The sequence below is a fragment of the Chiloscyllium plagiosum genome, unplaced genomic scaffold (genome assembly GCF_037043375.1).
Source record: "Chiloscyllium plagiosum isolate Xiang-an unplaced genomic scaffold, Cpla_swu_hap1 HiC_scaffold_18, whole genome shotgun sequence".
NCBI classification, from domain to species: Eukaryota; Metazoa; Chordata; class Chondrichthyes; order Orectolobiformes; family Hemiscylliidae; genus Chiloscyllium; species Chiloscyllium plagiosum.
The window spans coordinates 27879642-27892316 of record NW_028270156.1 but is presented as its reverse complement, the minus strand read 5'-3'; the positions used below and the strand labels follow the sequence as shown (position 1 = coordinate 27892316).

Here is a 12675-nt window from a genome sequence, read left to right as displayed (position 1 = left end):
CTAACTAATAAAAGACAGAGGTTTAGATAGAGGGGGCATTTTCAAGGTGAAAAGCACTAATGAATGGGAGTGCCATGGAGATCAATACTATTGCCACAATTGTTTGCAATGCATATTAATGACTTGAATGACCCTCGTCTACGTATTATCACCAAGTTTGCGGGTAATGCAAACATAGATGGCCACTAGTGGTGGTCACAGTCTACAGAAGGATATAGACAGATTGAATGAATGGCAAAACTTTGGCATGTGGAATATAAAATTGAAAAATGTGATTTTATGTATTAAGGCAACAAGAATAAAGGAGCTAAATATTACTTAAATGGACTGCACAAAGACTGCAGAATACTTATCTCTCAATCAATATCACAAAATATATTACTTGGTCATTATCACACTGCAGTTTGATGCTTCACTGTGCATTTAGACATTACAACTGTGGTTCCATTTCAGAAGTCCATTCTCTTTATTCTTTCATGGTATGTGGGTGTTACCGGCAAGGCTGGCATTTGTTGCATGTGGGGAATTGCCCCTGAACGGAGTGGCTGAGGCCATTTCAGATGACAGTAAAGAATCACTCTCATGCATGTTTGCCTGCAGTTACATTAGGCCAGCCCAGGATACCACTTAAATAGCTGTTAATTCCAAATTTAAGTGAATTTAAATTTCACCACCGACTTGCAGGAGCTTGAACCCATGTCCCTAGAATAGTAAACTGGGCCTTTGGATTATTAATCCAATGACTTTTGCCACCATGCTACTGATTCCCAACTTCACATCTCGGAGTTGGAAAGGTGCTTCTTTTACATGATGTTGAAACAACAAAATCACTGGAGATGGACAACTCCACTGCCTAATCACAACTCTGTTATTAATAATAAATTGAATGATCACATGAAGCCTATATTACCTTCCACTCACTGATCAAAATTCTACTCACAGATAATCTCAACGAAGAGAAAACTAATATTTAACGGTCTCTTACTAAAAATCTTCTGTTGTATAGTGCTCAACTATCTACATAAATTTCTCACAACCTGCAATGGGCTTCTGGCTACATGACAATAGAAATTACAGCAAGAATAGTAGTTCTGCATTGTTCTTTAAGGAGAACAAATGTAACTCACCACTTCAAAAGTGATAGCAGTATTAGCAAACACCACATTACACTGCACAACCCACCACTCATTGGTGCATTCCTATTGTTTCACTAACAGCCTAAAAGGCTTTTAACTCTCAGGCACTGAATGTGCAATAAAGGCCTTCGATCATGAGCATAAAAGAACAATTGGGAAACAGACACCCAAAGCAACAATTCGCCTGTTTGTTTACTGGGATGGGGGAGGGTAACTGGTGAGCACAACCTGTTAAAATAATTTTGAAAATAAAGCTCTTGATTTGGTGGAATTGCGAACTGTGAAGTTCCCGCAAATCGATTATGTATTCAATATTTGGAGGATGGGAGTGAGGGATACTTTCTCAACAGGGCTGGAGTATAAGTCATCTCATGAGCTGACAGCATACAGTTACTGTAGGAGGAAAGTGTTACTGAAACGTGCACTGGCCTGTTGTCCAGTTTACCTACGGCACAGAACCCAAGAACTGAAGAGAAACTGAGTCTGAATGTGCATTATCCAATGGGAATCAAAAAGATGAGGCGGACTACAACGACTGATATTTGAATGGATAGCCTTAACATAGTAAAGCCAACGGTGCTTCACTGGACAATTATCAAGCAAGAATTTGACACTGAGCAATGCAAGGGAATTATTAGAGAAGGTGATCAAAAGTTGGGTCAAAGAGGTCAGTTCTAACAAACATCTTAAGATGAGAAGAAATGGAGAGAGCTGCAGTGACAGAGAGATTTGGGGAGAGGACTCCATGTCAAAACATATGAACAGTTGATGACTGCATTTAGTTACAAAGATAGGAAAGTAAGAGACCATGGAAGAATTTATGTATAGGAGTGAGAGTCTTACATCAGTGTGTTGCTGGGCCAGAGGTAGGTAACTATAAATAAGACAAGTTATATCTGTTACCTTATCTGTACGGGTAGAACTTAATAAGTTTCCATTCTACGGTTTTCCATTAACCATTTATTCCTTCTGTTACAGTGCCCAAAACTCGAACAATATTAGACAGGGTAAACATACAAAGGATGTTCCCGATTACTAAGGAACCCAGGACCAGGGATCAGAGTTTAAGGGTACGGAGTAGGCCATTTAGGATTGGGATGAGGAGAAATTTCTTCACCCAGACAGTGGAGAATCTGTGGAAGTCTCTGCCACAGAAAGCAATTGAGTCCAAATGGAATGGTTACAAGAAGGAGTTGGATATAGTTCTTCGAGCTGAAGGTATCCAGGGGTATGGGGAGACAGCAACATGTGCTAACTGACACACTTAGTGCAATGAGACTTGCCAATAAAGCTCTGCATATAGCCGGTGAGACTTGCTCCTCAGAACTAAGTGCAAAAACCTGAGGTTGCTGTGAGGAAAGGTGGCGTGACAGTCCCTTTCACAAGTGTCACTCTGCATCATTTCACCCACTGAGCCTCCCATTCCTCAGCCAGGCCCCTGCCCCTCTCAGTGAGACTGCACTGGCACTATTACCGCAATGTAATATCACCGCAAAGCATCAGTTCATTGGCACAACAGGTTGGGGTCAACGCTCCTGACGACGACAGCAGCAGCAAATTGCAGTGGGAAAGCACCTTTAAAGCCGTGTAACACATGGGAGAATCTAGCAAGGCAAATCTGTGACTGCGCCAAAGTTATCGGAACAGGTTTCCAAAAGATTGGTGAAAGATATGAGTTTTTAAATGCATCTTAAATGAGGAGAGAGGGGGGAGAGAGGTGGGAAGATTCTAGACCTTACAGCCCAAGCAGATGAAGGCATGGTTACCAATGGTGGAGGTGAAGGAATATGGCGTACACAAGAGGCCAGAGGAACTCCAGAGCTTGGAGGGGGTCATGAGGCCTGGAGAAATTTACCAAGATACAGACAAGCAGTGCTGGGGTAGGAACACACTTATCAATACTGACAGTGGCGAGATGAGGACTACAAATGGCCATTCACTGGCCCCTAAAGGGTCTCATAGGGCCGAGGGCAGGCAGGTCACCAATGCCTCTGTCCCATAAATATTTCTAACAGATTGAGAGGGGGTAAGTGGCCTGAATTAGATTTTGAAAGGCTTCCGTCTTTCCCCATTATCTTCAAACTCATCGGCAAAGGAACATAAAGGCAAAATCATAGGCAGGAATTCAGGTGAGAAATTCAGAAACATTTATCAGGGCAAAGGATTTTCCACAAAAAGCTGCAGGTGCTAACTGAATCAATCATTTCATGTCAAAGAACAACTCATCTGTAGGCACAGGAGCATTAAGGGATATCAGCCAAGGCGGGAATATGGAGTTAAGATCCAAATCAGTCATTACCTCATTGAATAATGGAAGCAGTTGAATGTCTAATCTCCCATTCTCTCACACTGTTTTAAATTCCAAAGAGGTCTTCCTCTTGGCTTGGGCACTGGTTTTAATCCAGACATGCAAGGTATGAAACCTCTTCAATTCATGACAGATGATTTCAAGTGGGTAACTGATATGCTAACTCAAGAAGAAATAGTCTTTTATCCCTTGGGAAGAGGCGCTACTTCAGAGAAGGAAAGAAAAACAGACAGTGCATTTCTCCATTTAAATTCAACAACATCTAACCTGGAAAAGGGGGGCACTTTCTTTCCTCCCATTACCTTCAATAATTTGGGACAGGGCAAAAGTGCAAAATAAATGTTTGAGATGCGGCTCTCTCCCCGCATGAAGCATAAGTCAGCCCTGAATTCCCCCATCCCCAAACTCAAGTGTTCATGACTATGATAAGGAACTCTTTTTGAAGAATACTTCATTGGGGTGGACCTAAGAGGAACAGGAAGGCAAAAGAAAGATAAAGACTTTGCTCACTAGAATCCCACTGTAGCAACTTGTAGTCAGACGCTTTGATTTAATTATCAAAATTGTGAATGGCATTTGTACAACAGAGGTTAATTAGGGTCACAAAGAGCGATCGAGGAAAAAAGGACTCTTACCTAACCAATCGTTGAACTTCTTAACCTCCGTGGGGAGTCCCAGCTCTGTAAAATCACCCGTGTGAAGCAGAATGTCCCCATACGGCATCTGAATGCCATCTGTTCGGGAGTGTGTGTCTGAGACGCAGACAAATCGTGTGTGGCCTGCTGGTTTCGGAGTGTCATATGGGACAGGGTCAACCCTAAGTGCATGCACAATAAGATAAAGAGACAAAATCATGGCATTAACAAGACATTAATATAGCTGCCACTTGCTCATTAGTGACCAGTCCAGACAGAAATGCAGACCCGTTAGCATTAATTAACCTTTAAATTGCAAAAATGTTCCACTGATGTGTGCGCGCGCGCACACTCACACAGAGGTCAATCAGAGAGTAGGGAATTAAAACATGGGCTGCGTTAGGATCCATGTCCTTTTTTTAATAAATTAAAATGCAATTACAAATGATTTACAATACCTCATTAAAAATTATACTCTAATTAAAGTCACTTCAGAAACTGCACCCAATGCTGTTCAACAATTAATTTAACATTTTTCAGACAAGGAGAAATCAATTCAATTTTTTTTAATACCAGGAAAAGGTTTCTCAGCCCATGACAGCACTGTGCGCCTGTTTTATATTTAAGAAAATAGAACATGTGATTTATTAACCCATTAAAAACTACAGGAGCATAATAAGTACAGAAAATGAGGTTACATTTCAGTTACTCAGGGAATGTTGTAATGTAATGGAGAATCTTTTTTTACTTACCAAGAGCAGGGGAAAAAAAACAAGAATTCAGCACAACAAAAGACCTTTCAGCTCATTGTAATTCATTCAGTACAAACAACAGAGGTTAAAAAAGAACAGGATAAGGTCTTAAAAGCAGAAAGTAGGGAGTTAGGAAGTAAGTCAGAAAGTAAGAGTTCAAAGGTAGCTATCTCAGGATTACTATTAGCGTATTAATCAGAGGAGAAATAGCAGGATATATTAGGTGAGTAGGTAGCTGAAGAGATGGTGAAGGGGAGGATTTCAGATTCCTGGAGTATTCAGGAGTATATTCAGGAGTATTCACAATTTATGTAGGACAGACATAAAAGGAAATGGTGGTGGAGATGGACTGTTGTTTAAACAGGAAATGAATGCAATAGTGAGGAAAGTTACCTGTATGAGTAGAGAAAGGCATGCAGACCACACTAAATTCAAGCGGTGATATTGGGAATGATATTAAACAGGAAATTAGAGGTGCATACAATAAAAGGAACATCTGCAATTATGTGTGACTTATAAATCAGGGAGAAGGACCATCTGCAGGCAAATGGGATTAGTTTAGAATGGCAACATGGTTGGCACAGATGTAGTGGGCTGAAGGGCCTGTTCCTGTGCTGCACTGCTTTATGTTCTATGTTAAATCGGGCAAACCAAATTAGTAACAATACCATGGAGAAGGAATTTGTGGGGTGCATAGGGGATACATTGAAGAACCAACTAAAGAGGTCATTCTAGACTGGGTATTTTGTAATGACAAAGGAACAGCAGAGTGACTCAGCGCTTAGCACTGCTGTCTCACAGTGTCAGGGACCAGGGTTTGATTCCAGCCTTGGGTAACTGTCTGTGTGGAGTCTCCATGGGTTTCTATCGGATGCTCCAGTTTCCTCCCACAGTCCAAAGATGTGCACATTATGTTGACTGGCCATGCTAAATTGCCCCGTAGTGTCCAGAGATGTGCAGGCTAGATGGGTTAGCTATGGCAAATGCAGGATTTCAGGGATGGGGTGGGGAGTGGTGTCTGGGTCAATGCCCTTCTGAGGGTCAGTGTAGACTCAAAGGGCCAAATGGCCTCTTTCGGTACTCTCGGAATTCTGTAAATAATTAGCAATCTAGTTGTGAGAGGCTCTTTGAGAACCATCAACCATAATATGATAGACAATCATATCAATATGGAGTGTGACATAGTTGATTCTGTGACTAGGGTCCTGAATCTAAATGGAGGAAAACTCTGATGAGGATTGGCTATGTGAGATTAGGAAACCTTACTCAAAAGGGATGAAAGCAGAAAGGCAATGGCAAATATATTTAAAGAGTGCATGGTGAACTGCAACATAATTTTGTTCCTGCTGGTACAAAAATGAAATGGAAAAGGTACCAAACCAAGGTTTACGAGGGAAATTAGAGATAGCATTAGATCCAAGAAAGAGGCATACAGATTGGCCAGAAAAATACAACAGACCTGAGGAGAGTGAGGACTCAACAAAGGAGGACAAAGGAATTGATTAAGAAAGGGATAATCGAGTATGGGAATAAGATTCGGAAGTGTGGTGTTGGAAAAGGACAGCAGGTTAGGCAGCATCTGAGGAGCAGAAAAATTGACGTTTTGGGCATAAGTCCATTATCAGCAATGTAGGGTCTATGCCCAAAACGGTGATTCTTCTGCTCCTTGGATGCTGCCTGACCTGCTGTGCTTTTCTAGCACCATTCTCCTGACTGTGATCTTCAGCATCTGCAGTCCTCACTTGCAACTAAATACATAGTTTGGTTCTGTGTTCACAGGACAGTAGTAACATAACAGAAATATCAAGGAACACACTGTATAATGAGCAAGAACTACCAGAGCAAATCAGGGAAGAGGTACTGGGGAAACTGAGGGGACTGAAGACCAATAGATCCCCAGAGCCAGAGATAATCTACATCTTAGAATATTTCAGAAAGTGACCCTAGACATAGTGTATATGTTGGCAGTCATCTTCCAAGATACTTTAGACTCTGGAACGGTTCTTACAGGCTGGAGCATCTAACATAACCCCATTATTTAAGAATGGAGGCTGAGAGAAAACAGAATTATAGACCTGACATTAATAGAGGCAAAAATACTAGGTGCAATTACAAAAGAATGGTTGAGCATTTGGAAACCAGTGGACAGCGTCAGCCCAGTTTTACAAAAGAGAGATTATACTCAATAAATCTACTGGAATTCTTGGAGAATGTAACTAGTAGAGTTGATATGGGGAAACCAGTAGATGAAGTTCACTTGGACTCAGTGATCTTCGAAAAAATTCCACATAAGAGATTACCTCATAAAATTAAAACACACAGGATTGGGGATAAATATATTAAGATGGATTGAAAACTGGTTGGCAGATGCCATTGTCTTCCTTAGTTTACCAGACTAATTCCTGGGATGACAGTACTGACATATGAGGACAGGTTGAATTGGTTACTGGATTATATTCAGTGGAGTTTAGAAAAATGAGAGGACATCTCACAGAAACCTATAAAATTCTAACAGGGCTACACAGAGTAAATGCAGGAAGGGTGCTTTCAAAGGCAGAATAGAGGTCAACTCTATTTAGGACTGAGATGAAGAGAAAGTTCTCCATCCAGAGAGAGGTCAGTCTGTGGAATATGCACCACAGAAAGCTGTCAAGGCCAAAACATTGTGTGTTTTCCAGAAGGAATTGGATACAGCATTTGGGCTAAAGCAATCAATGAACATGGAGGGGAAAGATAGGAACAACAGGATACTGAGTTAGATGATCAGCCATGATATAATGAATGACAGAACAGGCATGAAGGGCTCAATGGCCGTGTCCTGTTCCACAATACATTTCTGTTGTGTCTCATTATGACTCTCAATGGTTTCTTCAATGCTGCCATGTTTTTTTGTTGCAACCTTACCTGGATATCATTCCACGCATTGGTCAATCGTTATGTGAAGGAAGTGTCAGCATCAATCCTAACTTTGCTTTTCCCTAGCATGAGCTTGCATTCTTTTGTTGCATATTGTGGTTTAGTTTGAGGTATTGTTTCAGATTTACAGACACTCTACCTTTTCAATCCTCGACAGCTTAATAGAATCACCTTCAGGCCATGTTCATATAAGGATGAAAGCCTTGTAAGCCTGCCCATTTACCAGTTCTGACTCAATGGGTAGCACTCTTTCACTGCTCAGTCAAAAAGACTGTGGGCTCAAGTCTCTACTAAACAGGCTCAAGCTGATGCTACCAGTACAGAGTGTTGCACTAGTGCAGATGCCACCTTTTGGAACAGTTATGAAACTGTGGTTCTATTTGCCAGCACACTATTTAAGAACAGCTGAGAAGCTCTCTCTGGTCCTGACCAATATTTATCCCTTAACTAGCGTCACTAAAAAATATATTACCTGGTTATTGTCAAATTGCTGTTTGGAAATTGGCTGTTGCATACTTTACAACGGTTGCCAAAATTGGCATGTCTGAGAAGAAGATGGCTTGATAAATACATGTCACTGTCATCTTTACAACAAAGGGAGTTAAGAGAAGATAATTAAATGGAGACCCAAGAGGTGTGTAATAAAGAAAATAGGAGAAATATCGCGCACAGGCAAAAAGATCAGCAATTAAGGTATATGGAGTTAAGGTGAATGGCAAAACCTCAAGTAGTGAGATGCTGCAAAGTTAATTTATGCAGCAAATTGTAACCTGGAATGCTCGAAAAATTTGTGAAAGCAGATTTAGTTGTAACTCTAAACAAAGAAGTTTGAGAGACTATGGAGAAAATGACAGAATACTCCAAATTTATTCAAACACATAACTCACAAGTAGAATAAGGTCTTTGCGATAAGATTAATATGAAGAAAATAGACTGCACTGTGTGACAAAGGTATTGAATATATCTGATAACCTTTGGTCTATTGGACGCAAATAGATTTTGGTCAGTTGTATTAATATTTTTTAAACGTGTCAGAAAGTCACTTGGACTACATGCATCAATTCCAAGAAAACAAAGAACTACAGTCAAACATTGGGGAGAAACTTAGAGGTTTGCAATGATAAAATATTTACACTGTTGGATTTATGACAAGTAGAGTAAACAGATTAAGACAATTAACTTGCTTTTGACTTCAGAAGAAAGGCCCAAGCCCCTCTACATTTCTCTAGGAATGAGTTGCTGTAATTGATGGTGCTAGGAAACAGGCTGAAACTTTGATTGATATTTCTGTTAAGCTCTAATTGTCTTCTAAAACATGTAGCTTTATCTGCTTATTTTTTCTTTTACATAGCAAACTTACGTTTGTTGTTAAAGTACATTTGCGTCCTCAGTGAATATGTTTCAGTGATTAGCCACCACATTAACCAACTAGAAGAATATAAAATTTATTAAGCCAGGTTTCATTCTACAGGATGACCTGATCAGTATTATCACTAGCTGGGATCATAACAGTATGATATGGAATCAACTGCAAGGCTGATGATAGCAGATCCAGTTGCAACTTTCAAAAGAGAACTGGATACATACTTGAAAGAGAAAAGAACTGCAGGGCTATGGGGAAAGAGTAGTGAAAGTGAAACACATTTGGAAAGCGTGTTTTCAAAGAGGTTCAATATGCGAACTAGCCTCCTGATCGTATTGTAGTCTTGGCACTGACTTTCTGATAGTATTGTAGTCTTGGCACTGTCAACAGAAAAGTAGAATGCTTTTTCAATGCTATTCCTCAATTTGTTATTTCAGCAGAGAAACCAGCCCATTTCAAACAGCAGACTGAATGCTGCAAAAGCATCAAGCAATTTCCCACTCACTTCACTACCAGTTGCAAAAGAGTCAAGATTCTCCTAAAATGCTCAGGATTATATCATTGATGGTCGATCATCTCTGTAAGTGAAAGTGCACAGCACAAACAAAGGAATTAGTTCGCTGGTATCTAACAAAATCAATTATTGATTAACACTGAACCGTGAGGCTCCCTCCCTGATGGAATTTTAGAAAGGAGAGTGGTTGGGGAAAGTTAATTCATATCCTTTTATTATAAGGCTTTTAGCACACTTGCCTTTGTTGCTCAGACCTTTGAGTATGTGAGTTGGGACATCATAATGAAGTTGTATAGCACATCAGTGAGGCCTCTTCTGGAGTACTGTTGCAGTTCTAGTCACCGTCTTATCAGAAGGATATTATTAAATTGGAGAGGCCTCAGAAAAGAATTACCAGGATTTGCTGGAAATGGAGGATCTGAGTTATAAAAATAAGTTGAACAAGGCTGGGACTTCTTTCACTGGAGCAAAGAAGACTGACCTTACAGAGGTTTATAAAATCATGAGAGGCATAGATAAGGTGGGGGAGTTCAAAACTTAAAAACATATTTTTAAAGTGAGAGGAGAAAGATTTAAAAAGGACATGAAGGGCAACTTTATTTTTAAAAAAAGAGCAGTTAGTGTGTGGAATGAACTGCCAAAGGAAGTGGTGGATGTGAATATGGTTACAACGTTTAAAAGACATTTGAATAAGTACAAGACGACAACAGGTTTGGAAGGATATGGACCAAGCACTGGCAAGTGGGATGAGTTTAGTTTGGGAAACTTGGTAGGCATGAACTACCAGTTGTGCACCTAATTTACACCGACAGCATTGATATAACTGTGTACCCATGGTTTGAGTCCAGGATTCCACTGGGAATCAATGCCCCTCATGTCTCAAAGACTGAATGCACACTCAATCAACGAGTCATCAATTTGCAGCAATGAGTCGTCAACGTAGTTACCATGAGTCCACAGTAGCAAAACGAATGCAGTCCACTGGATTGCTGATGCATAAGGCAGTCACATGCATTACCTGACTGAGGTCTAATAACGAAGTGGTGTGCCAACACAATTCTGAAAAGGCAAAACAAGATGACATTGTCTGAGGCAGGCAATCATGGAACAGTTGGAAGTATCTATGCCCAAACTGAAAAGTGTTTTGTTCAAGCACCACTCCAAGAGACCTGTGCCTATAATCTAGGTGGACACTCAATTGCAGTTCTGAGGGAGTACTGCACAGTCTTGGGAACCAACTTAGGTTGTTAGGATTTTAAAGAACAGCATTCAGACCAGTAGTTTCCCCCCCTCAACCAACATCACAAGAACAGATAACCTGCCAATTATCTCCCAAGTCTTTACAGTTAGTCTTGGTGTCCACAAACCTGAACTCAGAGGTTGTCCAGTAAGCTACATCTGAGCTACAGATTTGTATGCCTACCAAGATTATCCAAGTTATTCGCTGTGCCTATCCCTTATTTCATCCATCACTTCACAGAACTGTTAAGAAAAGTTTTATTGAATCAAAAAAATGCTAGAGTCTGAAACGCAAGAAAGCATTGTTAACAAAAGAAATTATGCAACAAGGCATGAGATATAAAATGATCAAAAGCAGGATGGTTGCATAGGTCAGGGGCTCCTGGGAATGCCATCTGCAGGTGTGATAAATTTAACATGAAACCAAATTCTTCTTCCAGTGAGATTTTCTGAAGCAGCATTCTCAATATTATTCCGACCATGAATTTATTCTGCACCAGGAGCATACTGTCCAGAAGCAAATTTGCTTAGATGTTGAAGGAACGGTTCAGTACCTAAAGCAAATAGAACACATCAAGATTGGTCAAGGTTTCTAATCTCCTTGGCTCATTATCTGATAAACTAGGCAAACCAGAGTCTAGATTAGAGTGGTGCTGGAAAAGCACAGCAGGTCAGGCAGCATCCGAGGAGCAGGAAAATAGACGTTTCGGGCAAAAGCCCTTCATCAGGAATGGAGGCAGGGAGCCTCCAGGGCGGAGAGATCAATGGATTGAATAGCATCCTACATTCTACATCCCCAGAAAATTCTACTGATCTCAGTCTTGAAACTTTTACTTCACTAGTAGCAAACACATTCTTTTTAGGATACAAGGCCTGAAATCATATCACCCTTTATGTAAAGCAGTCCTTTGTGTTTTCAGTGTTAAGGTTTCCCATCATGTTTTGGGAATAGAATAAAAGGAATTTTCATAATGCATATTGGCAGGCAAAATTCCAGAATGGATTGATAATTTAGTCTACATCATAAACTGAAAGCAAAATGTACATATTGGAAGAACAAAAATGCAAAAAAAGTTATCAATAAATGCAGGGAAACAGGATTAAGGGTAAATTGCTCCATCTGAAGTGCTAGTATCTGCTCAGGACAAATGGACTAAATGGTCTAGATAAGCCAACTTCACTGAAATAGTCATCACAGCCGAACGGGACTATTCTGAGGAAGGGGGTCACCAGACCCGAAACATTAACTCTGGTTTCTCTCCACAGATGCTGCCAGACCTGCTGAGCTTTTCCAGCAACTTCTGTTTTTGTTCCTGATTTACAACATCCGCAGTTCTTTCAGATTTTTGGACTATTTCTCTTATGCTCCACACAAGCCTATTTCATCTCACCTTATTATTGTGTCCTTCTATCCTCTCCCTCACGTTTACCCAGTTTCCGCTTGAAGATATCGAAGAAGGTTCACAGCCTCACCATTCTCTGGATAAATGTACTTCTACTGAATTCTCCACTGAATCTAATTAGTGACAAGTATTTATAACCAAACCCTGTATTAATTTTAACCCCAGCCTTGTTCACCTCTCCTCATATTCACAAACTCTCAGATCTGGCATCATTCTTATAAATCCCTTTCCATGTCATGAAAGACAAAGTGCAAATACTATTAACGCCCATTTATTGGAGATGAACCTGTATTGAAACAATTAAAATCACATGATATGTTAAAAGGCGAAAGGCAGCATCTTGGATGACATGACTGTGCTGTATCAATTATTTTAGCCGGGTCACCGAGGCTAAGCTGAAGAGAGACTT

At 40.4% G+C, this 12675-nt stretch overlaps 1 protein-coding gene across 3 annotated transcripts in view; it reads right to left on the bottom strand.

The window, feature by feature from the left end:
* Positions 1-12675, bottom strand: part of LOC122557703 (metallophosphoesterase MPPED2) — a 192961-nt gene that overhangs the window by 159480 nt on the left and 20806 nt on the right. For all 3 annotated transcript variants that reach the window (XM_043705579.2, XM_043705581.2, XM_043705580.2), the window contains exon 3: positions 4080-4261. In XM_043705579.2, the coding sequence (XP_043561514.1) occupies positions 4080-4261 (182 nt within the window). The remainder of the gene's footprint in view (positions 1-4079; positions 4262-12675) is intronic.